The sequence below is a fragment of the Pelophylax lessonae genome (assembly GCF_965119305.1).
Source record: "Pelophylax lessonae genome assembly, chromosome: 10".
Taxonomy (NCBI): domain Eukaryota; kingdom Metazoa; phylum Chordata; class Amphibia; order Anura; family Ranidae; genus Pelophylax; species Pelophylax lessonae.
Genome location: NC_138777.1, coordinates 38,040,408 through 38,065,708, shown reverse-complemented (window position 1 = coordinate 38,065,708; position 25,301 = coordinate 38,040,408). Strand labels below are relative to the sequence as shown.

Genomic DNA, 25,301 nt, shown 5'->3' with positions numbered 1-25,301 from the left:
GCTTAAAACAATATTCTGCTTTTTAGATTTCTTCTTCAATAGAGCTATTGAACTACATTTTCTGCCTAATCTTCTAATAATTAAGGGATTATTCCTCCATGCGTATATACTGTATAATATTTCATCATGTTACTTTGCGTATATATAACTTACTTGTCAACAGCAGCTCAGAGTGCAGTGGCCAAACTAAAATATTCATAACTACAAACTAATGTCTGCAAAGCTCTTTTTATTGGCTGAACATACAGCATATGAGCGCACTAGGGGACACAAAACATATCCTGTGGTGCTACAGTAATGTCAAGAACTCCTAGTGAGCTGTCAACCTTCATTTTTCTGAATATGCATTGCTCCTATAGAATAGGGGCCTCCTGTATGTAGGTCACTGGTGCAAGTACTTCCTCATCTCTTTGACATACATTGCATTAAGAGTAAACCAGTAGGTCGCTGGGTGCTTGTGGCCTGAGGGGAACCAGAAATTGAGTTTTCTTTATCCTGCAGTATATGCATAACCATTATTAATAACAGCCTTTTATAAAAAGAGTACATAGGGAGACTACTGTGCAGGTGCAACTGTTTAATCCTCTGGTAGGATGATCAGAGTTATATTAGCTTCCTCTTCACAAAACTGTAAGCCTACCACATTATAATCTGACTGTACCGTCTATCAACAACTCTGCAGTGACTGGATATTAATTAAACGGATAGTCTAGATATGTCCTCATATGATCTATCCTAGGTAAATCTAAAGGGAATTGTACAGAGGTTGTAACAAGCTTGGTGGAGTGTAGTACAATCTGTGAATCTGTCTATTAAGACCAGTAATATCAATGATACAGCTACATGCTTACAATGGTGTGCAGTGCTCCTAAATATGTATATAAAGTATATAGCACTGGTCGCCTCAACTCCTATAGCTAGAGTCAGCTCATGGGCAGCACAGTAGCTTAGTATTTATCTCTATGACTTTGTAGACTTAGATTCCTACATTCTACTCTTACAAAAGCACAGGAATATCCATATCGGATCCACATATCACTTTCATCTAGGAGCTCAGACTTCCTCCCACAATCCAAAAACATACTATTAAGCTTTACGCCAAAAGAAGTTTGTGTATATGCCAAGGGGTCACAGTGGTTCTATGTGCTAAAACAGTGGTCCCAACCTTTCTCATACCAGAACCTGGTAAATTCTTCCAAAGCCTTCCAAGCCTTAACAGTGGAATAAAGTTTTCATGCACACAATAAAAGCACGGGATTCCAAAAAAATGACCTTAAATGCTAGAAGACTCTAGATGGGGTTGGCTGTCACTGTGGGGAGGATGGGGGTTGAAGAGTGAGTTAGGGGACTCTGCAGCAGAGTTTGAGGCCCTGTATGAGATGAGGTTTTCAAAGGGGGCTAAGGAGCACCGGGGGAGGTTGGGGGCACTCTAGGACAGTGTTGGAGGCTGAGGATAGTATGGAGGGCTGAAGGCTCTGCAATGGGCTGGTGGGGCACTTTGGCAGGTGGTGAGGCATGTGGAGTTTGAAGACTCTGAGGCGGCCTGGGAGCGTTGTTAACAACTCTGGGAAGCTGGGGGCACTATGGGAATAGGGAGGCACTGTGGGAGGTTAAAGGGTCTGCAGCTGGTTGAAGGCCCAGGAGAGGAGTTGCCATAGCCCAGCAGCGGGCCAAGGCCTGGTAGTTGAGAACCATTGGTCTACAATACAGTGGTACATGTCAGTGTTTACTAATTAAGCAGAATGACTCATGTCAGCTTCCCAATCACGAATCTTAACAACAAAAACAATATAATATAACATAGGAAGCTGTTTAAATCTCTAAAACACAACACATGTCTCTATTACTGCCTCTGCTTTCAAGAGAATAGCAGTTGTGGTTCTAGATACCCTAATGAATTCTAAATGTGCCCCCAACGTAATACATCATGTTGAATGACAGCACCACTTACTCAGCGTAGACCTTGGGAAAATTCCTATTGCATCACGGGAGGGTTTTTTTTTGTCCTGCTGCATACAGGTCAACTATAAGATGCAAGGAAATAGGGGACATTCACAGGTCCTATTTTAATCTTTCCACATGGGCCTGAATATTATAAGACAGGGAGACATAATAAACAGTAATTGCCTTATACAAAAGGGGGTTGTCTATCTGAATCTGTACGGGTGTCATTTTATGCGGTTAGATCATGCACCAACAAAGCACCCTTTTCTTGAAATTGAGCTGCGGCAATACCTGAGCTGCAGGTGTTTCATGTATAAGGAGATGACTAGTGATTCAAACTACATACAAGCTAGTGCCCACAAAAGAGATGCAGCACTTTTAAGCCTTTATATCCAGAAATCCAAAAACCTTCCAGGGTTTTATTTTTCTTTCCAAACTATACAGCCAAAAAGGAAACGTTAAGAAATGTCCCTGCTTGTTTTCAGCTTTCTTTTAGCTATTCTCAATAGTGTATTTAATACCTACAAATTGACTTCTGCATAGAGAATACACTGGGCGCTTCACACTGCTTGAGTTACGCTGCCTGATTTGTGAGCCTGTGTGCTGGAATAATGGTTTCACTTCATGACAGGCGTCAGCGTCGTTTGACATCCCCTAGGTCAGCGCTAGCCAATTTACTTTATGACACAAAGTGGCCCTCTGAATGTTTTATAAGCAGTAAACAGCAGCCCGCTGGAAATGAAGTCTCGTGAAGACCCAGAGGACTGGCAAATGCTGGGCTGAGGGATCAATTGATGTGTTCTAGAAAAGTCAATAATAAATCTGCCTGTGCTTTCACCCCACCTACCCGCGCACTGCTGCTGGATCCTAGAAGACATCAGCAACACCTGTATGTGTATCCCTCTGGCATCTGCTCACGTACAGGTCCCACATTCCTGCTGAGTCGCATTATTTCACATCATTAAAATACTACTGACCCAAAAAAACTGAACCAGAGGCTTTCAAGCTTGTACATACACTGCCATGCACTGCAGTTAATGTATAAAAACAATATCTCAAGGTTATTTTTATACTAAAAAAAACACACATTTTTTCTATTTTCATGCCATTTAAGGCAGAACCCCAGGCAGATATAATACAATTTTAAAGTCAGCTAGATAAGTAGTTAAATCTGACTTGGTATCAACCTCCTGTGGTTTCTTGAACAGTGGCCCTTGGACTGGAAAAGGGAGGGGCAGCACCAGGAACCAATCAGGTGTGTTACATGCTAATGAGGCACATGCTGACAGATGGAGACAGCAGAGGGATGACTCCTGTTCCTCCTCTACTGTCCAATGACAAGCTGGGGGCAGAATGGTGACCAGGCTGCATGGCTTACCTGCAGCAGAGAAAAGTCAGGTCAATTACCTGGCTGTGCTGCCTGAGAGTGCAAAGAAAATCCCAGGAATGCAGGGACAAATAAAAAATATTGGAAAATAAACTATATGGATTTCAGCTGTATATTCACTGCTAGCCTGGAGATCATCTTTAAGCGTCAATTCATTAAGTTGTTTCAATTTTTTTAACTGTGTGTGATTTTATCAAATGATGATGTTCTTATTAAAATGTCAAGTTTACATATATGATGATTGAAAAGAGGTGTAGATTTATCTTTTTAAATACAATATTCATTTATTTTTCATGAATTGGCAGTTATTTTAACTCGTTTTATCTCTGCTTCAAATTTTCTATATGTTCAGTCCTCAACAACAGACACCTCTCATAGTGGCAAATAAACATTGTCATTTAGAAACAGGTAGTATTTTAGGGGTGAAAATATGCAAAAGTCTGCATTTTACATGCCAAAAATCCCCCCAAAACCAAGAATATAACAAATGATAATATGCAGTAAACATAGAATGTGATAAAATAAGTTAAAACAATATCACATGGTAATGAATACACCAAATGCTTTATGCTTTAGTGAATTGACCCTATATTATTTTTGATCTTGGTAGTGAATTTGGCTTAGGTAATGCAGATTTAATGCTGGCCATAGGTGTGCAATGATTATATGGATCATAAAACAATTTCATGGGGATATAACAATCAGATGGGTTTAACAACCCTCAAATTGCTATTGTTTAATATGAGACTGGTGTGCATGTTCCCCTGTCAATCCACTTTGTTTTAACTTAACATGCATGCTCAGGTGTGCTAAAGGGGGGTGATTCTAGTGCAGTGATGGTGAACCTTGGCACCCCAGATGTTTTGGAACTACATTTCCCATGATGCTCAACTACACTGCAGAGTGCATATAATCATCATGGGAAACGTAGTGCCAAGGTTTGCCATCATTGTCCTAGTGTGTGTGTTTAGGAAATACAGTGCTTTGCGAAAGTATTCGCACCCCTTGAACTTTGACCTTTTGCCACATTTCAGGCTTCAAACATAAAGATATAAAACTGTAATTTTTTGTGAAGAATCAACAACAAGTGGGACACAATCATGAAGTGGAACAAAATTGATTGGATATTTCAAACTTTTTAACAAATAAAACACTGAAAAATTGGGCGTGCAAAATTATTTAGCCCCCTTAAGTTAATACTTTGTAGCGCCACCTTTTGCTGCGATTACAGCTGTAAGTTGCTTGGGGTATGTCTCTATCAGTTTTGCACATCGAAAGACTGAAATTTTTGCCCATTCCTCCTTGCAAAACAGCTCAAGCTCAGTGAGGTTGGATGGAGAGCGTTTGTGAACAGCAGTTTTTAGTTTTTTCCACAGATTCTCGATTGGATTCAGGTCTGGACTTTGACTTGACCATTCTAACACCTGGATATGTTTATTTGTGAACCATTCCATTGTAGATTTTGCTTTATGTTTTGGATCATTGTCTTGTTGGAAGACAAATCTCCGTCCCAGTCTCAGGTCTTTTGCAGACTCCATCAGGTTTTCTTCCAGAATGGTCCTTAATTTGGCTCCATCCATCTTCCCATCAATTTTAACAATCTTTCCTGTCCCTGCTGAAGAAAAGCAGGCCCAAACCATGATGCTGCCACCACAATGTTTGATAGTGGGGATGGTGTGTTCAGGGTGATGAGCTGTGTTGCTTTTACGCCAAACATAACGTTTTGCATTGTTGCCAAAATGTTCGATTTTGGTTTCATCTGACCAGAGCACCTTCTTTCACATGTTTGGTGTGTCTCCCAGGTGGCTTGTGGCAAACTTTAAACAACACTTTTTATGAATATCTTTAAGAAATGGCTTTCTTCTTGCCACTCTTCCATAAAGGCCAGATTTGTGCAGTATACGACTGATTGTTGTCCTATGGAGAGAGTCTCCCACCTCAGCTGTAGATCTCTGCAGTTCATCCAGAGTGATCATGGGCCTCTTGGCTGCATCTCTGATCAGTCTTCTCCTTTTATGAGCTGAAAGTTTAGAGGGACAGCCAGGTCTTTGTAGATTTGCAGTGGTCTGATACTCCTTCCATTTCAGTATTATCGCTTGCACAGTGCTCCTTGGGATGTTTAAAGCTTGGGAAATCTTTTTGTATCCAAATCCGGCTTTAAACTTCTCCACAACACTGCCTGGTGTATTCCTTGTTCTTCATGATGCTCTCTGCGCTTTAAACGGACCTCTGAGACTATCACAGTGCAGGTGCATTTATACGGAGACTCGATTACACACAAGTGGATTCTATTTATCATCATTAGTCACTTAGGTCAATGTTGGATCATTCAGAGATCCTCACTGAACTTCTGGAGAGAGTTTGCTGCACTGAAAGTAAAGGGGCTGAATAATTTTGCACGCCCAATTTTTCAGTTTTTTATTTGTTAACAAAGTTTGAAATATCCAATAAATTTCGTTCCACTTCATGATTGTGTCCCACTTGTTGTTGATTCTTCACAAAAAATTACAGTTTTATATCTTTATGTTTAAAGCCTGAAATGTGGCAAAAGGTCGCAAAGTTCAAGGGGGGCGAATACTTTCGCAAGGCACTGTATATGGTTGCAAAAACAACTACAGGACATTCAGGTTTTGCCTGTACATATGACCATCCCCAATGTCTTTTGCCATCTTATTACAGAGCCCCTTGTTTAGTTGTCCTGAGAACTCTCTCTCAGTCATCACCTTCATGCAGTCCCTAGAAAATGATAATGGGAACCAGAAAGTTTGAATTTGACTAAAGTCTCTTTGGACTAATAAAAACATTTTGCTATATTCATGCTTTAAGTAGGCCAGAATGATCTTTCATCTAATTTCATATGATGATTATTACCTGTACAAGTAGCGAGTAATTGAAAAAGAGTATTTCAGAACCATGAAAATAACCTAGCTGGAAACCTAGCATTTGAAAAACTAAATCTTCCAAAATTGTTATTCATGTAAAGTAAATCACTAACCAGTGAAATACCCGATGATCTGACTAGGCTTTAGGTGTCAACTCTATGTTTATGTGTAGAGTTTACCATTGGCTTTGGACCTTAACAAAACCTTGTGAAAGTCACACTTTTTACATGGCGGACTCCAAAATTAGAATATGTGAGCCTTTGGATTCCTAATACATACACTGTTCCCCTAAACAGCCTCTAGGTGTGAGATAGATGCCCAGGTGCTCACCCACAAAAAAATCTATACAAATCCAAAACAGGTATAGAGGCAATCACAAGTCTTGCTGCGGTGATAAATCAGAGCAACAGTGTATTTTTTTGTTGCCGTTTTGATGGAATTCGGTCCATCATTCTCAAGACTTTCTTGTTCTCAAGTCTTGAGAAAGATGAACCTAACTCCATCGAAACGTTGACAATAAAAATGCTGTTGCTATGATTTATCTCTGCTGCAAGACCCCTGAGTGCCCCTATACTTCTTTTGAATTTATACAGACTTCCCCCTTATATACAAGGGGTGTTAAAATAATTTACGCACTTTTACATTTTCGTTGGAAACTGTGAGGACGGAAGGAGTAGTAATTGGTGGTGTCTGAGAATGTCATGTGACTAATCTGGCAAGCCAGCTGACCTTGCAGTTTAGTATAAGAGTTGTCACACTGTGGTGAAGATGGCTGCAAAATGTATAAATTACACCAAAGAGGAACAGCGTTCCGTCATACGCTTTTTGTGGGCAGAAGAAGTGCCAGGAACACAAATTAATCTCCAAATGTGTGATCAGTATGGGGATAAAGTTCTCTCTCTCTTGTAGAGTCGTTTATGAGTCGGAGGTTATGGAACACCCAGCTTATAGTCCAGATTTAGCACCATCTGATCTCCACCTTTTTGGACCACTCAAAGAAATGCTATGGGGAAGAAGATTTTCATGTGATGATGATGTGAAAGCAGCGGTGCATTAGTGGCTACCCACCCAACCAAAAATATTGTTTGCTGATGGCATTATAACGTTTGGTACAATGTTGGGAAAAATGCCTCGTAGAGGAAGGTGACTACGTAGAAGAGTGATGTAATTTGTTTTTGAAATTCCTATTAAATAGAGTTTAAAAAAAGTGCGGAAACTTTTTGAAGACCCCATCGTATTTATGTTTTCTGGGCTATAAATAAGTGATATAAATAAGTACATCTGCCTAGAAATTACAAAACTATTCTAGTTGGTAGAAACACATTGTGACCATTTTATAGAATCTCTATTTTTTTAAATAATGGAATAGAGGTCTGCCTAGGTTAAGGCCAGCATACCTGTCTAAGCAAAATCTACAGGTAAAATAAAGCATTGCATATGATCAGACTACAAAAACTATGTTCATTAGCATTCAATCATATGCAAGGCCTAGGGCCCAACATTCCAGGTCCTGTCATTGTTGGAGTGGCTTCCACATGATGGCAGCCGGCGGCAATAGCGTGACTCTGGAATGGAAATCAAAGGTATTGTTCAATAGCAGTGCTAAAGGGGAGCTTTATCCAAAGCAACCAATGAGGTAGCATTTTTTCATCAGGTTTTTGCTAACAGACTTACGAAAGCTGATCAGGGATTGGTTGTTATGGGTTGTCAATATATTGGCCTTATGTTCTGCTCTGCCTTGCAAAATTAGGTGAATGCTTTAAAAGAGTTACAGTAGGCAGTTGTATTTGAAAGAGGACCTTAAACATTTTTTCAAATGTCAGGCTGGGTTCACACATATGCGCCCGTGGGTTCGTGCCTGGGGTCCTGTGCGCCCCTGTTCACCGGTTCAGGTGCAATTCAGGTCCAAATTTTTGCCTTGATTCACACCTGAACCGGACCCATACACGCACAGGACCCTTTTTCAATCCGCTCCATGACCGCCCTGAACCTGTGTGAAACAGCTCCATGGAGAGTTGGTCCCACTCACCTGTCATGCGAATTGGATGTTGGGAAACCATATGTGAACCCAGCCTCAAAATGCTATCATGCTGTGAAGGTAAAAACCTGCTTAATGATGAGCTACATGTTTACAGATTAACATAACTGATATAAAAACTCAAGAGGCAACTTGCCAGGAAAGTCCCATAACTTGCACACAGTTATTAGATAAACATGGCGCCCCCAGCTTTACCTGTTCCCTCCTTTTTTAAAAGCTTGACTACATCTGGGTACAGACACCTGTGGCAATGCGGCTGTTAAGGAACTACAAATTGTAGGCCTTTAGGATAGGCTGGGGCTTCTATTTGCCTGCCACTGGTTGTGAATGCCTGCTTTAAGATATCTGTATCATCAGCTCCCTCCTCCCTGTGTCACTGTGCAAGAAGCACACAGTGAAAATACCATAGCATTAGATATTTGTATGTCGACCAAGCAATGTCTGCAAGCTGTGTTAACCCTTGCATGGAAAGAGATGCCTGCAGCTTCTTGTTACCCCTCCCAGTTAGCTCTTTTATGTTTAAGCCTTCTGCCTAAAAAGTTTTTGCATCTTGATTGTGTTAATCAGGTGCCCCTGACCACTTGGAATACAGTATGTGTGCATGATACAATCACAAGGAGTGACGAAGCAGGGGGAGAACTGTGTTGTCTAGCAACTGAGAGTATTAGGAATAATTCCTGTTTAATTTTAGGCATGAACATAAAAAAAAAAGACCACAACACACATTACCTGATGATGGCATGCACAGCCGCTTACCTTTTGCCCCTCGGAGAACAAATCCAAAGCCTTCATTATCCTTTTTCTGTAGGACCACAGTCTTCTCTTCAATAATGCAGTCACTGTTGGGAGAATTTCGAGCATAACGACCATTATTACATCCCCTTGTCATCACGGCTGCAGTTGCTCTTCGAGAATACATGTTTATCATGATCACAATTAATCACACAGCATTGCAGGTGCCAGTATGAAAGAGATTTAAAAAAAATCAAAAGATGCTAAAAATAAATCAATACAATAAACATAAAAAAAAAAACAAAAGAAAAAAAAAAAAAAAAAAAGCAAATAGCCGGCAGGATCAGTACTACATGGCAGAATGCGAGAGATGTGACTGGAGGAGGAGAGACTGCAGAAAACAGAGGTAGGCACTCGACATGATGATCCTTGCGATGTACAAATGGCTGGGGGAGCAAGCGATCATGTCAGCTGTGTGCCAGATGAAACTACCAGAGAGAAGTGCATTTAATAAGGATCCCTTAAAACTCTGCAAGCTATAGATCCACCAGGGTCTTCTCCCAAATGAAAACACACAGCCAAACAGAAAAGGAATCAGGTGGCATTATTAAGCTGCCAGGATTTTGCTCTGCTTCTTGTCCGAGCCAGCTAAAGGCACACATTAAGTCAGGGAAAAAAAAATACAAAAAAATAAAAATCAGAGCTTTGCATCAAAACCCCATTTTCAGCTCTGGTGAATGTTGCATGCTGCAAGGATCCCACATGGTCACGTGACTGCCTAGAATGCCAGCAACGTGTAGCTCCGCGTCATCCAGTGCAAATTTCCACAGCATTAGGAAGACTGCATCATCTCAGTAGTTTCAGGGCAGACTCTAGTCTCAGGAGGAGGCAGGCACGTGCCACGGTAATAGTCCGAAAATCAAAACCTCAATTACTGGCCTGACATGAGTCTTACAGGTCTCAGATCGTCTCGCTTCCATCAAACATGACTTTAAAGCCACCCTAGCAGCAGAATTAACCCCTCATATGCAAGACGGTCTAGGTGCAAATCCTGCATGGAAAGGCGTTCTACTGGTAGAGGGTGCATGATCTACTGTCTGTGATCAAAGTACTAGACAGACAGTGACAGGATTGGCCAGAGGCTGGGGAGAAAGTATCCCCTGCAGCTTTTTGCTTAATGAGAGGCAGCTGCAACCATCCACCTCAAAGGGACATTCAGGGTATAAACCAAGGCACATGCAATTCTAAACAAAATCTCAAGAAACCAAAGGCTTTGTCTGCAGGAGATGCTCCATCCTGGGAGTCAGCGGCAGGTTTGGTTGGGCTTTTGATGAAAAATGTTCTTCACCTCATATGACCCCATTTATGTAATGGCGACCTGTTAGGACGGTCGCTGTCTGTTAAAGCTAAGGTTGGCCATACACTATACAATTTTCTTGTTCAACTTTCCTTTAGATTTACCAAAACCATATAATAGAAGTTCAAACCTGAACACTTTCAATTTGTATGCAATCAGGCAGGCCCTTGCACTACATAGTTGAAGGTAAATCTAAAGGAAATTGAATAAGAAAATTGTATGGTGTATGGCCAGCCTAAGGCTCACATCCAATCGCTGGAGGCTGCAATTACCTAGCTCCCAGTAGCCGGGTTGGTTCTATGGAAAACCATACAAGTATAGCTTCAATTACAGTAATATGGCTGCCCCGGAACTAGTCCTGTTTCTGGGAGTCAGAAAATGGCAGCCTCTAGCACTCAGGTATGTTGCCATGACAGATTCCCTCTTTAAGAAGGTAGCACTAACAACTAAGTAGTATTAAGTCCTCAGCATTTCTTAGCTAAAAGAGTAACTCCAGTTTCACTGAGAAAAAAAACATTCCCCTCGGGGTGATCTACGTATGTACATTTCAGGGATTTTAACAAACTTTGTTGCAGATTCCTACCTTTTAGTATTTTGAAGAAAAGGCTGTGTGTTTGTCTGTGTCCTTGCGCAAGTGAATCTAATGGGAGTGATTTTATAATTATCATTTAGTGGCTGCACCTGCAGGGCTCTAATGAGGAAAGTTGCTGGGCCTCCATTCCTTTAGACGTGTTTTCCTATTGGGAGTATCTTACCAAAAATGAAATTTTTGTTGCAGGGGATGCCTGAAGTCTGACTTGTATCCTAGGGCAGATTTCGGGGTAAAAAAGTGAGCCAATCATACAAGCAAGAAATTATGTTTCTGGTGGGAGAGGGGGCGGGGGGAGACATTCTGTACACCCACTGTGTACAGAATGCATTCAAGTAGCCATATTGCATTGCATTGTACAGAAAATTACAGCTCTGCAGATTAAAAAGAAAATGTCATTTTTAACTAGTTCCGGACTGTCCGCTGCCAATTTACTGCGGCAGGCTGGCCATCCAGCGCGAACCGACGTAGGTCTACGTCGGTCGCGCGCTTGCAGCTAGGGGGTGAGTGCGCGCCCCCACTCGTCAGCGGGGACTCCGATGCACTGGGCAGGCGGCTCTAATTGCCGCCTGTCACCCGCGATCGCTCCCCGCTGAGAGAGAAGAATAGTCAGCTATTGTGAACACAGCTGACCATTCTTCTCTCTGAAATGATCACAGAGTGCTTGTGATCCTTCTATGTAGGATCACAGGTCTCTGTGATCATTTCACAAGCCCCGCCCCCATACAGTGAGAATCACTCCCCTAGGCTCACATTTGAACCCTTGATCACCCACCATGGTAACCCCTTCCCTGCCAGTGTCATTAGTACAGTAATAGTGCATATTTCTAGCACTGATTACTGTGGTAATGTCAGCGGTCCTCCTAAAAGTGTCAAACATGTCAGTTAGGGGTCTGATCTGTCCACCCCAATGTCGCAATCCCGTGAAAAAAAAAATAAAATGCCGCCATTACTATTAAAAAAAAAATAATAAAAATGACATAAATCTTTCCCATAGTTAGTAGACGCAATAAATTTTGCGCAAACCAATCAAAATATGCTTATTGCAATTTTGTTTACCAAAAGTATGTAGCAGAAAACAAATTGGCCTAAAATGTTAAAGTTAGATTTTTTTATTTTTTTTCCGCACAGGTGATCAAATACCACCAAAAGAAAGCAATATTTGTGGGAAAAAAAGGACATCAATTTTATTTGGGTGCAGCGTTGCACAACCGCGCAATTGTCTGTTAAAGTAACAGTGCCAAATCGCAAAAAATGGCCTGGTCATTAAGGGGGAAAATCTTCTGGTCCAGAAGTGGTTACTAACAATCAATTACAATATGACTTTAGTTGCAAGTGTATACACTATATTCATTTATTTTTTAGTTTGCTTTTTTATTTTTTTCCCACAAATGTGGAGTTACCCTTTAACACATTGAGCACTATAAAATCAATCATTCACCTGTAAACTAATTGTCACATTTTCGTACCCCAGCACTTGCAGTTTACAACTTTCAGTGTTGCTGACCCTGCTCTCTCAGTTCTGTTCCCCTGAACTTCCAGGGTTCACAGAAAAGAGCTAAAAGTGGACAGTACCGTCTCCAGTAAGTCTTACTTTGGAGAAGGTAGGTGAGAAGGAGGGAGTAGCAGGGCACTGTCTTGCAATGCTAGGCTATAGAGCTCTGTGTTTCTATTGATGCACACAGTGTAGGTAGACACAACTCTACCCCTCCCTGCATGCAAGGGTGGCTGCATAGGGTGCTGGAACAGAAAGGAGCCATCCCGAAGCAGGAAACCTGGGGCAGGGGTCATGGCACCAGCCTAAACTGGAACATATGCAAGGATTAAATGATGAAGTTGCATACAAAGTAAATGATCAAATCAGCTGCTGAAAGTGCATAAGGCTGGGTTCACACATGTCCGGCTGTGGGTTGCAGTCCGTAGAGTTTGTGTTCACCGGTTCAGGTGTGATTCAGGGCTGATTTTTTTCCCTGAACTCACACTTAAACCGGACACAAGAACGCATAAGACCCTTTTCAAAATCGCACTGAACATGTGTGATCCGGCTCCATTGAGAGCCAGTCACATTAGCGTGTTATATAAATTGGATGCGGTCTAAAACACATCAAATTTGCATATATGTGAACCCAGCCTAAAGGAGAAGCATAGCCAAAGCAATTTTGGCTTCACTTCTCCTGGGAACACTGAAATGCAGTTTGTGACATCACTCAGCCGGTCCAGGCTCTGGATCGATCCAGACTTGCAGTCAGGATGCACCCAGATGCCCGGACCGGCAGCTGGGTTAGCCTCTCAGCAAGCGTCTGGGAGATTGAACCCGCCACAGCCACCCCCTCCACAGCCCAGTGCTTCATTGAGCGCTGGGGGGGGGGGCACAGCAAAGATCTGGTGACTGACAGTCACTGGCTCTCTGCTCACTAAAGACTGATTAGTGGTCTTTGATCGCTCAGTTCTCAGCCTTATAAGCAGTCAGGGATCAATGCTCCATTCACATGAGTGAGTATAAATGTTTTTTTTTATTTAAATCCATACTTCACTTGGATTCAAGACAACACTTATGGTGACAAGTCCAGAAATGGCTCTGACTTTGCAGCACTGACTCAGGAAACAGTGTTGTCAGTGGGACATTTTGGTTACTGTGTGATGGTGACAGAGAACCAACATGAATACAAGCCTACATGACTACAAATGAGCTTTCCTTGTTACTGAATTTTAGGTTAGTTTCCTTTAATTCTTGAACTGTTGGTTGCGATGAAGACACTACCATGCACGCCCGCAGGCAGGGACGCCCCCCCTGGAATCTCAACTTCCCCTTTAAAGTTGTTGTTAAGCCACTTTATACCATTCTGTCTGGTCTGTTTAATAATCCTGTGTGCCCCTGGGTCTGTGTTTTAAAAAAAAATAAGGCGTTCTTTACCAGTTTTCAGAGCGCCGAGCACCGCTCATGTGACCTGTCGGCTCTCTCCTCTCCCTATCTGACAGCTGCCTGCAGCGGGTGGGGCCAAGGATTCCTAGCTATTGTCAGTCAGGAGGGGAGGAGGAGGGGAGGAGAAGAGAGGCAGCGGGTCACGTGAGCGGCGACTGGCGCTCTGAAAACTTGTAAATAATGGCTTATTTTTATAAAACACAGACACAGGGGCACACATGATTATTAAACAGACTGTAGACAGGATATGAAACTTTAAATGAAACTACAGCAGCAGGAAGGACACTGACACAGGAGCAGACAGGCAGGGAAAGAGGGGGGAGAGGGATGATGGAGGCAGGCAAACTGACCACTGTGTCAGGGCTCAGCAGCCATGGTATACCGTGGTCAGTTTACAGAGGGGAGGACATAGCCAGGCAGGATCAGCCAGGAATTTTAGGTGATAGAAGGGGTCAAATTACACAGCAAAAGCACCGTGCTGTATAACATGCTTTAAGGAAACAGGATCAATTTTTTTTTTTTTAGGTTAACAAATGCTTTAAAAATAAATGCTGCCGTTTGCCCTTTAAAAATCATTTACACAATTCCTTCTTCCCTGCAGAAATGATCCAAGCTATTATAGTTGCATTGCCAAAACCAGGCAAGTCCCCAGACGCGCCACAGAATTTCTGCCCCATTTCTCTCTGAAATACAGACTTAAAATGATACGCAAAAATCTTGGCCCAAAGACTAGGGCAAATTACTCCTCAGTTGGTGTGGGCAGATCAGGTTGGATTTGTGAGGGGCAGGCAGGCTCCTGACAGCACTCGGAGAATGTTAAACATTTAAAGGTGGCGGAGACTCGTGGGGTGCCCTCGGTGTTCCTGACACTTGGCGCTGAAAAAGGGTTTGATAGGGTTTGATAGGGCTCACTGGGGGTACCTTAGAGCTACGCTTCACAAGTTTGGTCTCCGGGGTCCTGTCTGCTCTGCTATTCTGGCCTTGTATACCATACCAACTGCGAGAGTGTACACGTGCAATGCCATGTCAGATACCTTTGCTATCACGAATGGCACCCGTCAGGGGTGTCCTTTATCTCCGTTGATCTTTTCATTAGTTATGGAACCCCTGGCGGAGGCCATTAGGAGCGACCCTTCTATCACAGGCATAAGAGTGGGCGGCAAAGAACATAAGATAGGTTTATTTGCTGATGATGTCATCCTTACCCTGACCTCTCCAGTAACTTCACTACGTAAACTCGCACAGGTTTTGGTTAATTTTGGTAAACTATCATATTATAAATCGAATGTTACTAAATCCCAATGCTTACAATTAGTAGTGTCCCCCGGTACCTTGAGTGCGTTAAAAAAGGAACATCCCTTTCAGTGGACCACAACTTCTCTCCCATACTTGGGAATCAATTTAGTATCTCCTATGTCATCCACATTCTCCATTTCACAAACCAATGTTAAACACGATTTGTCCCGTATTGCTTTGTACGAACTTTTATGGCTAGGCAAAACTGCAGCTTTAAAAATGTCGGTTCTTCTGAAAATTCTGTATTATTTTGGAACAATCCCCATCTCATTGCCTGAATCCTTTTTCCGCATTATGGACAAACTAATTAGGAAATTTTTGTGGGGTGGGAAAGTACCGCAGATTCCCTACACTACTCTTACTAAAACTAGATCGATAGGGGGGCGCATGTATATCAAACCTAAAAAAAATATTATTCAGCAGCTATTTTAGACCAGATGAGAGAATGGTTTGATCCTCATTCAGATAAACTATGGGTACAACTGGAAAAAACATTAATGTCGAATAGGGATCTCCCCTTCCTTCTTTTAGCGACACTGACTGGACGGAGACTCTACTACCCTGAGATTCCTTCCATTCAAGCTAAGGTGGCGGCATGGGGGGCACTGTCGCACTGAAGCTAGTTTCTGGTGTCCCTCTTGTTACTAAAGAACTTACGTTAGCTTCCTATGAATATCTCCTGCCCTCATTAAAAACTCCACATTACCTAATCCCATGCTCATTTATGTATGCACAGGTTTTATCTCACGCCTGAATTCCCAATTTTCTCTTTTTTGCCCGATTACATCACTACCATCTTAAATCCCTGAATATGAAGATTTCAGTATGGCAGGAAGTGTGGAATTATCTTTCCACAGGATATCTTAAACCTAAAGGTCTGTCATGGTTCTACTATCTATTGAACGGCTCGAGTTGCCCGACTAAGTCCACACCCATGCAGGATTGGGAACGGGACTTTAAGACAGTGTACTCGCTGAAAGACTGGTATGCAGCTATTAAATCCCACTATCAGTTTACTCATTGTACTAATCATTGGGAAGTGGCTCTTAAACTACTTAATCGAAGTTACCTCACTCCCTCTAAATTGGTGAAAATGTTTAAGACAGTTTTGGAATTGTGTTGGAGGGAGTGCGGTGACAGGGGTACCCTGTTTCACCTATTTTGGGAGTGTAAACGTTTAAAAAGTTACTGCATTGCAGTTTATGCATTGATTGCTTTAGTAACGGGCCTTCAGATACCCATGTCACCCGCTCTGGCGTTGTTAAATTTGGATATATGTAAGATTCCGATGGAACCTAGATGCGTACTCTCGCATATACTTACTGCGGCCAGATTGACAGTGTCTGCAGCGTGGAGATCTACACGTATTCCTACTGTTTATGATGTTATTAACAGAGTGAAGGAGATATATTCCTATGAAAAATTCTTTGCTTGCTCACGAGATTCCCTCCCGACATTTCATCAGCAGTGGTGTTAATTATCAAAATTGTATCCTAGTTGATTTTGATTGTATCCGGCTAGTAATAGAAAAATGTTTTTTGAATGATGACTGATGTTTAGGAGGCTTTGTTTAGACTGTCCTGTTGATAGTGTACTGGTTTAATATTTTGTTTCATCCTTTTTATTTTACCATTTATATCCTTATATTTGAAAATTGCTGTTATTTCACATAACAATGTACCTGAGAAGTACCTTCTTTAGATGCCTATTCTCTGGGTAGGTGTGGGGGCCTGCTGGGGGATGGTTGGGGTGGGGGGGGGGTGTCTGGTCTTGCGGCGCGTTCCCTCTGACCTCGATTGGTGCCTCTGTTTCTGATTCTGATTTCTGATTCTTGTATTGAACGGTGGCTTGTTGTATGTCTGAAACTCTTTAATAAAAACTACTGAAATGAAAAATCATTAACACAAAAAAAGGAAAGTGATTAAGCCCCGTCCCTTCAGGACATTGTTTAAAAAAGGGGCAGAGCATGGGTGACCTTATAATGATGCCCCCCCCCCCCCTGAAAAAAGTTCTGTGGACGCCCATGGACACAACACCTATTTTATTAAACCAACTTATGCAGCAACCAATGCAAGCCTCAAAGTGCAATAACTCAAAGCAACCAACTGGAAATCACATCACTGAAAAGATATACAAAATGCATTCTGATTGGTTGCTATAGGCACTGCATTTTTCATTCAGACTATGCTCCTGCATAATCTGAAAGGGCTGGAAGGATCATCTATTGCCTTTAGCAACCAGATCCCCGATTCCCACCTTCCTAATGTCCAGCAGACTATGGACAAATGACAGGCAGTATCCAAATGGCAAAAGTTCGTCCTCCACTTTGCTGCTCATTTAAGAGAGCTGGAGAAAAAAAACACTACCTCAAAGAGAGATATGGATTGGTTGCTGTGGACTTCAGCTGAATGTTCTCCTGAATGTTAATAAATTAGCTTATACTGGAAAGATTATACCTCAAATGTTCATAGTTGATCTTGGTAAAACATAGCTTATATTTAAGACACCGTAATAAATGAAGCCTAACATGTGGCTGAATGTATTGTGTGCAATAAGTGATAGCATCCAACCTGTTCATCAAGTTATCGGTTTCCCAAAAATGTTATATTTAAGGCATGCCATGAATATTAGCTGTCACAGTTGCTTGTGCTCTCAACTGAACTGTCAAACTATCAAATGGCTGGGGTCATAACTGGTCACATGTGCACCACTATCATGACTGTAGATCAAACTACACTGTAGACTAAGATAGCAGCTTATTTGACAGTAAAGGACATGAGAGTTTAGACCTGCTTTAAACAGTATATAGCATTTAGATCAGGGGTGTCCAAACTTTTGAAATAAAGGGCCAGTTTAATGCCCTTCAAACATTAAGGGGGCGGACTGTGGCCAGCGGGAGTAGAACATTCCCTGGCATTGGTGGGAGCAAACAATGTCATAGGCTTGGTGGTTAGTGGGAGTAGAAAATGACATCATATCAGTGGAAAGAATAATGCCCCATTGTTGGTGTTAGAGGGAGAAATAGTCCCCCTCATTGGTGTCAGTGGGAGGAATAGTGCCCCATCATTGGTGTCAGTGGGAGAAATAGTGCCCCATCATTGGTGTCAGTGGGAGGAATAGTGCCCCATTATTGGTGTCAGTTGGAGAAGCAGTGCCCCATCTTTGGATTAAGTGGGATAAGTAGTGCCCTATCGTTGATGTCAGTAGGAGACTTAGTTCCCCATCTCTGGTGTCAGTGGGAGTAATAGTATCCCATTGTTGGTGTCAGTGGGGGAAAAATTATCCCATTGTGGGTGTCAGTGGGAGAAATAGTGTTTCATATCAGTAAAATAAATAGTTCCCGGAAGCCCGGATAAAAGACAAGCAAAGGGCCACATCCAGCTCACAGGCCACAATTTTTAGACCACTAATTTAGATTAATAAAAGACAAACTGGCATCTTGGATAAAGTAAAGCAGAGTAGAGAGCAATATCCCATAACAACTAAACCTTACTGCAGTTAGATCATTGAAAGGTGAGTTCTGATTGCTTATTTTGAGTTACTGAACTTCAACTTACTGTGTAAGCCATACAAATCAAGTAATGAGTAAATGCACAACATTATGGAGTTCATTTATAACGAGAGTGGTTACTACTATCTGCTACTATCTGCTCTTTGATATACAGCATGCCCTGCATTACAGCTGCAAGAAAAAGTATGTGAACCCTTTGGAATGATATGGATTGCTGCACAAATTGGTCATAAAATGTGATCTGATCATCATCTAAGTCACAACAATAGACAATCACAGTCTGCTTAAACTAATAACACACAAATAATGAAATGTTGGCATGTTTTTATTGAACACACCATGTAAACATTCACAGTGCAGGTGGAAAAAATGGATTTTTGTAAAATCTTACCGTAAAATCCTTTTCTCTTAGCTCATTGACAGACGTAGTCCTCGGTGATACAGCACCTTCGGGTTATGTTGCCTCCACAGGAGTAGGACTAGACAGGAAATAAAATGCTCTGGCCACACCCTAGGGGCAGTCCCAGAGGGTATATCCTCTCTCTCTCTCTGCCTCAGCAAATCAGTTATGTCATAAAAGCAGTCTTTAGAGAATTTAACCCAACCCAACTCAAAAAAACAGAGGGGCGGGTACTACGTCTGTCAATGAGCTAAGAGAAAAGGATTTTACGGTAAGATTTTACAAAAATCCATTTTTCTCTATCGCTCATTGACAGACGTAGTCCTCGGTGATACAGCACCTTCGGGAAGTCCCAGAGCAGTATCACAAATGAGGGGTGGGAAAATGGAAATCAAATCCAAATCTAGAAGGCCCAACCGGTGCCAACTAGAAGTTTACAATGCTCATCCTTAATGATGAGACTCAACAAAAAAATTTTCAAACAGAAAAAAACCCTCGAGGTAGACCACCGGTCTCCTCAAATTGCGGCCTGCAAAACCTTGCGGCCAAATGAGGCATCCGCCGATGCCATCACATCAATTTTATAAAATTTTGTAAAGGTATGTACCGACGACCAGGTGGCCGCTTTACATACCTGGACCACTGACGCCTGATGGCGAAAGGCCCAGGAAGTACTGAGCGCTCGAGTGAAGTGCGCCCTAACAGGGAACGGAGGATTCCGACCCTTAATAGAATAAGCCTGTACCACCGTCTGACTGATCCATGTAGATATGGTCGCAGCAGACACAGGCAACCCCCTTCAAGGGCTATCCGTGATCACAAAAAGTGAGTCCGTCTTACGAAAACCACTTTAGGAAGGAAGGATGGATTCGGAAGAAGAACCACCTTATCCCTATGAACCACCAGATCTGGGGAACGACAGGATAATGCGGCCAGTTCTGACACCCTGCGTAGAGAAGTAATGGCCACCAAGAAGGCCACCTTCTGGGAATGTAAGCAAGGGAATCTCCCTAATATCTTCAAAGAGAAGTTTCTGAACAACCGACCACACTAAATTAAGATACCAGGCGGTAAGGGTGCGCGCACTGGCGGAGCCAGATGTCGCACTCCCTGGATGAAATTCCGCACCATGGAATGATTAGCCAAAGGTTTCTTGAAAGAAGATTGCTAACGCCGAAAACCTGACCCTTGATCGTGCTCAAGGATAGTTTCTGCTCAACCCCTTGTTGCAGACAGACCAAAATTCGGGTCACCGAATAGGTATGTGGGGAAAATCCAATAGATTCACACCATGCAATATAAGACTTCCATGTGCTGGAAGTCGCTTTCCTTGCTTTAACTGGAGGTAAGAATAACAAGCTGACACTCCCTTGTCCTTCAGTACCTGGGTCTCAATGGCCAGGCCATTAAGCCAGCGACTGTAAAGCAAGATGGAAGATCGGTCCCTGAGACCGCAAATCCTCCCTGAGAGGAAGTCTCCAAGGAGCGTCCGCGACTAGCCTCGCCAAGTCGGCGTACCAGGCTTGACGAGGTCAATCCAGAATTTCCAGAATAACTGGAATTCCCTCCACCTCTATCCTGCGAAGCGCAACTTGAGAGGATGGAAGGCATGCCGTAGCTGATACTGCCCCCACGGGGCGATCAGCGTTTCTGCTGCGTCCGCTAGAGGATCGTGGCGCGAGCTACAAACCTCCGCACCTTCCTGTTAGGCCAAGGTGCCAACAGATCCACATCCGGGATGTCCCAATGAAGGGACAGCTAGGGAAAAAACCTCTGGATGAAGAGGCCATATGCGATTGGATCCGAATCGGGCTGCTCTAGAGCTGCTCGATCCAGTAAATCAGACAAAATCTGATCGCTCTCAATTCCGATACCCTTATTGGTAATCTGGATACTATCGAAAGAAATGACTTCCCCTGGTTGAGCATCGGAGACTTCCTGGTCCGCTCGCTCAACCGGATCCGATTGTCCAGGGAATCGGAATTCTGATTCCATTAAAAAAGAATCTCCTTCAGGAGAATTCGGGTATGAGACTGGGTATACGGTACTGCCTCTAAGAAGGCCACCATCAGTCCCAGCCAATTGACGGACAGCAACATCCGAATCGTTGACTGAACCTTCTGGAGTTTCCCAGCAAGGAGAAACTCTCTTGCCCAGGATGTATCCAACCTTAAGCCCCGTACACACACGCAGATCGTCGTCATACAAATGTTTGTCTTTTCTCCCCGGGATGTCGGTGTCTGTTGAAAAGTGCAAAGACAGCACAAGGACAGCACAAGAATTTTGTCCGCAGACTTCAGCTGACTGCAGAAGTGATGTCATGTAATGGTTAACTTTCCCTGTGTTTTTTATTTTCTGAGCATGCCCAGTCTTGCAAATCTGCGGTCTGTCGGCTGATTTCTGTACTGACAGGCAGACAATCGTCCGTTCTGGTGTCTGCAGACAAAAATTTTCATGTTTGCAAGAAAGACTCTTGTCCGCGGATTGTGTGCAGACATCTGTCGGAGGCACCATACTAACACGCATACAATCGGCAGATCTTTCGTCCGCCGACGTTTGTATGACGACGATCTGCGTGTGTGTACGGGGCTTTAGGCCCAGATAGTTCAGTCTCCTGGTGGGAACCAGGGATGATCTTTGGGAAAGCGAAAAAACGCTGATGTCCTGCGATGATGGGGATATAAAGATAGGCATCCTATATGTCTATGGACGCCAGGAAATCTCTTTTATGCAGGGAGGCCATCACTGTACGGATGGACTCTATTTCTTCCCAAGTCCAGATTTGGACGCACCTTGCCCTCTTTCCTGGGCATTGTGAATAGGTTCGAATAGAACCCCTGAAACCGTTCAATGTTAGAAGGGCAGAATCGCACCGGTGGAAGTGATCGAAACTCGATCCTGTGTCCTCCAGAAACCGGTGAAGACATCCCCCCCCCACCCCAGAGATGGGTAGGGGTGCATCAGGCTATATTCTTCAGGCTTGGCTGAGCCGGACTCTTTGTTTACCCGACCAGCGCCCTTTGAAACCCCTCTAAAGGGGCTTTGGAGGGTTTCGCCTTATCGCCCGCCCTCGCGGAACGAACAACTCTATATGAGCAGAAAAGGAAGGTCCTCGTTAGTTACGAGGTCTTTTTATCCTAACAGTCTGTGGCAAGACAGCAGGTGGTACCGTCTATCCTATAAAGAGGAATTCCTCAAACGGATAGCACCTAGCCATGCGTTTGGAAATAACAGGGGTTCGTTTTCAAAACGACCCCATTTGGGTAAAGGAAAATCCTTCGCCCTTTTGGTAGGCTAACAAGTACCAAAAAGGAATCTCAGTCTCGCTACTTGACCCCCGTCCCTGACAGGCCACCTCCACCCGGGATACCAAAGACTCCAAAATTGCCGATAATGCATTAAAAACAAGTGGGGTACTGGAGGGTCCTGCGGCCACCTTGAGGGGATCAGGTGGGGATACCTATGCGGCAGGGTCAATGATTATACAAGACACTTGCCAGCGACAAAAAATGACAAAGTAAAAAAAAAATTTTTTTTTTTTTGTGTCCCCTAGTCGCAACAGCGCCCCTCAGTGTTACCTGCCTTTTTGGACCCCACAGAGAGAGAGACAGACCCCAAGGCTCATCCCTGATGCACAGAAGTTTTCATCAGCTTGCTCAGTGCTTGTCTTGTTACAGACAGGAAGTCTTTGGCCCTATTTCCTGGATAAAAGAGGCGGCTCCGCCCCTTAACACGCCTGCCGGCTCCTCCCCCTGGCTCCATGAGGTGTTTGAGTCACCTCAAACATGGCCGCCCCCATGCTGGAGACACGAGGCTACACCAAAATGGCGGCCTCGTGCGATCTACCAGACAATGGCGGCGGCCTGCACAGAATAGCGGCATGTCTGCAGAAGGATCTCGGCCTCACAACCCTTCACCCTCATGGTGGTCAGCGTGGTCGGAGGTACCGGACCCTAGCGGGCCATATGCGGTCCGCTGCTTAGCTGGAGGAATGATCTGGAATGCAGTATACATGTATAGACATCGCCCTGTGGCTACTGACAGGTAGGATACCTTATACTATCACAGTAAAGTTCTAGTACTGCCACTGACTACAATCATTTACACATCTTTACAATTAGATTGTCAGCTCCCAAACCAAGCCTCCTGGCTTCTTGTACACAAAAATCACACTCCATTAGGGGGATCTGTGACATGTTATAGGATAGAGGGGAACCCATCCTTACCATTACAGAGAGGGGCCCGCGTTCACCACAAGACCCGTCAGGGGGAAAGGGGGAACATACTACTCACCATACCGGAACCAGGCGGGCGCCAACTCCTGACAGTACCCCTCTCCACCGGGGTGGGAGGGCTGTCGACCAATACGGGCGCCGTGACTCATGGTCTTTGGCGTTTCAGCGAGACGTTTAACTCGCAGGGTCAGTCCCCGTCCAGTGGGACTATGTCGCGGCCGACCCAGCGCGGAGCTAGGGCCTGCACGCGCTCGTAGGCTGAACTGGGGTGACCACTGGATCTCAACATCCAGCCCGTCGCCCAGTTCAGCTTTCTTGCTTGAAGATCTCACAGGAACACTGGAGAAAAAAAGCTGTCTTAAAAAATTATTTTCTAAGAAAAAAATCCTGCCAGGACCGAAGATCCCAGCAAGGTATCTAGGTCCTTACTCCTGACTAGACAGAAAAAAACTGATTTGCTGAGGCAGAGAGAGAGAGAGGATATACCCTCTGGGACTGCCCCTAGGGTGTGGCCAGAGCATTTTATTTCCTGTCTAGTCCTACTCCTGTGGAGGCAACATAACCCGAAGGTGCTGTATCACCGAGGACTACGTCTGTCAATGAGCGATAGAGAAAAGTATATGAACCCCTAGACTAATGACATCTCCAAGAGCTAATTGGAGTGAGATGTCAGCCAACTGGAGTCCAATCAATGAGATGAGATTGGAGGTGTTGGTTACAGCTGCCCTGCCCTATAAAATAAACACACACCAGTTCTGGGTTTGCTTTTCACAAGAAGCATTGCCTGATGTGAATGATGCCTCGCACAAAAGAGCTCTCAGAAGACCTACGATTAAGAATTGTTGACTTGTATTAAGCTGGAAAGGGTTATAACAGTATCTCCAAAAGCCTTGCTGTTCATCAGTCCATGGTAAGACAAATTGTCTATAAATGGAGAAAGTTCAGCGCTGCTGCTACTCTCCCTAGGAGTGGCCGTCCTGTAAAGATGACTGCAAGAGCACAGCGCAGACTGCTCAATGGGGTGAAGAAGAATCCTAGAGTGTCAGCTAAAGACTTACAAAAGTCACTGGCAAATGCTAATATCCCTGATAGCGAATCTACAATACGTAAAACACTAAACAAGAATGGATTTCATGGGAGGATACCATAGAGGAAGCCACAGCTGTCCAAACAAAACATTGCTGCACGTTTACAGTTTGCACAAGAGCACCTGGATGTTCCACAGCAGTACTGGCAAAATATTCTGTGGACAGATGAAATCAAAGTTGAGTTGTTTGGAAGAAACACAACACTATGTGTGGCAAAAAAAGAGGCACAGCACACCAACATCAAAACCTCATCCCAACTGTGAAGTATGGTGGTGGGGGCATCATGGTTTGGGGCTGCTTTGCTGCGTCAGGGCCTGGACGGATTGCTATCATTGAAGGAAAAATTAATTCCCAAGACATTTTGCAGGAGAACTTAAGGCCATCTGTCTACCAGCTGAAGCTCAACAGAAGATCAGTGTTGCCACAGGACAATGACCCAAAGCATAGAAGTAAATCAACAACAGAATGGCTTAAAAAGAAGAAAATACACCTTCTGAAGTTGCCCAGTCAGAGCCTGACCTCAACCCGATTGAGATGCTGTGGCATGACCTCCAGAAAGCGATTGACACCAGACATCCCAAGAATATTGCTGAACTGAAACAGTTCTCTAAAGAGGAATGGTCAAGAATTACTCCTGACCGTTGTGCACGTCTGATCTGCAACAACAGGAAACATTTGGTTGAAGTTATTGCTGCCAAAGGAGGTTCAACCAGTTATTAAATCCAAGGGTTCACATACTTTTTCCACCTGCACTGTGAATGTTTACATGGTGTGTTCAATAAAAACATGGCAACATTTCAATCTTTGTGTGTTATTAGTTTAAGCAGACTGTGATTGTCTATTGTTGTGACTTAGATGATGATCAGATCACATTTTATGACCAATTTGTGCAGAAATCCATATAATTCCAAAGGGTTCA

The 25,301-nt window shown here is 43.5% G+C and overlaps 1 protein-coding gene across 4 annotated transcripts in view; it reads right to left on the bottom strand.

Annotated features, from left to right (window-relative positions):
• SHANK2 (SH3 and multiple ankyrin repeat domains 2) overlaps positions 1-25,301 on the bottom strand; it is a 976,209-nt gene that overhangs the window by 252,518 nt on the left and 698,390 nt on the right. For all 4 annotated transcript variants that reach the window (XM_082271109.1, XM_082271110.1, XM_082271111.1 and 1 more), the window contains exon 15: positions 9,008-9,090. In XM_082271109.1, coding sequence (XP_082127235.1) covers positions 9,008-9,090 — 83 coding nt within the window. The remainder of the gene's footprint in view (positions 1-9,007; positions 9,091-25,301) is intronic.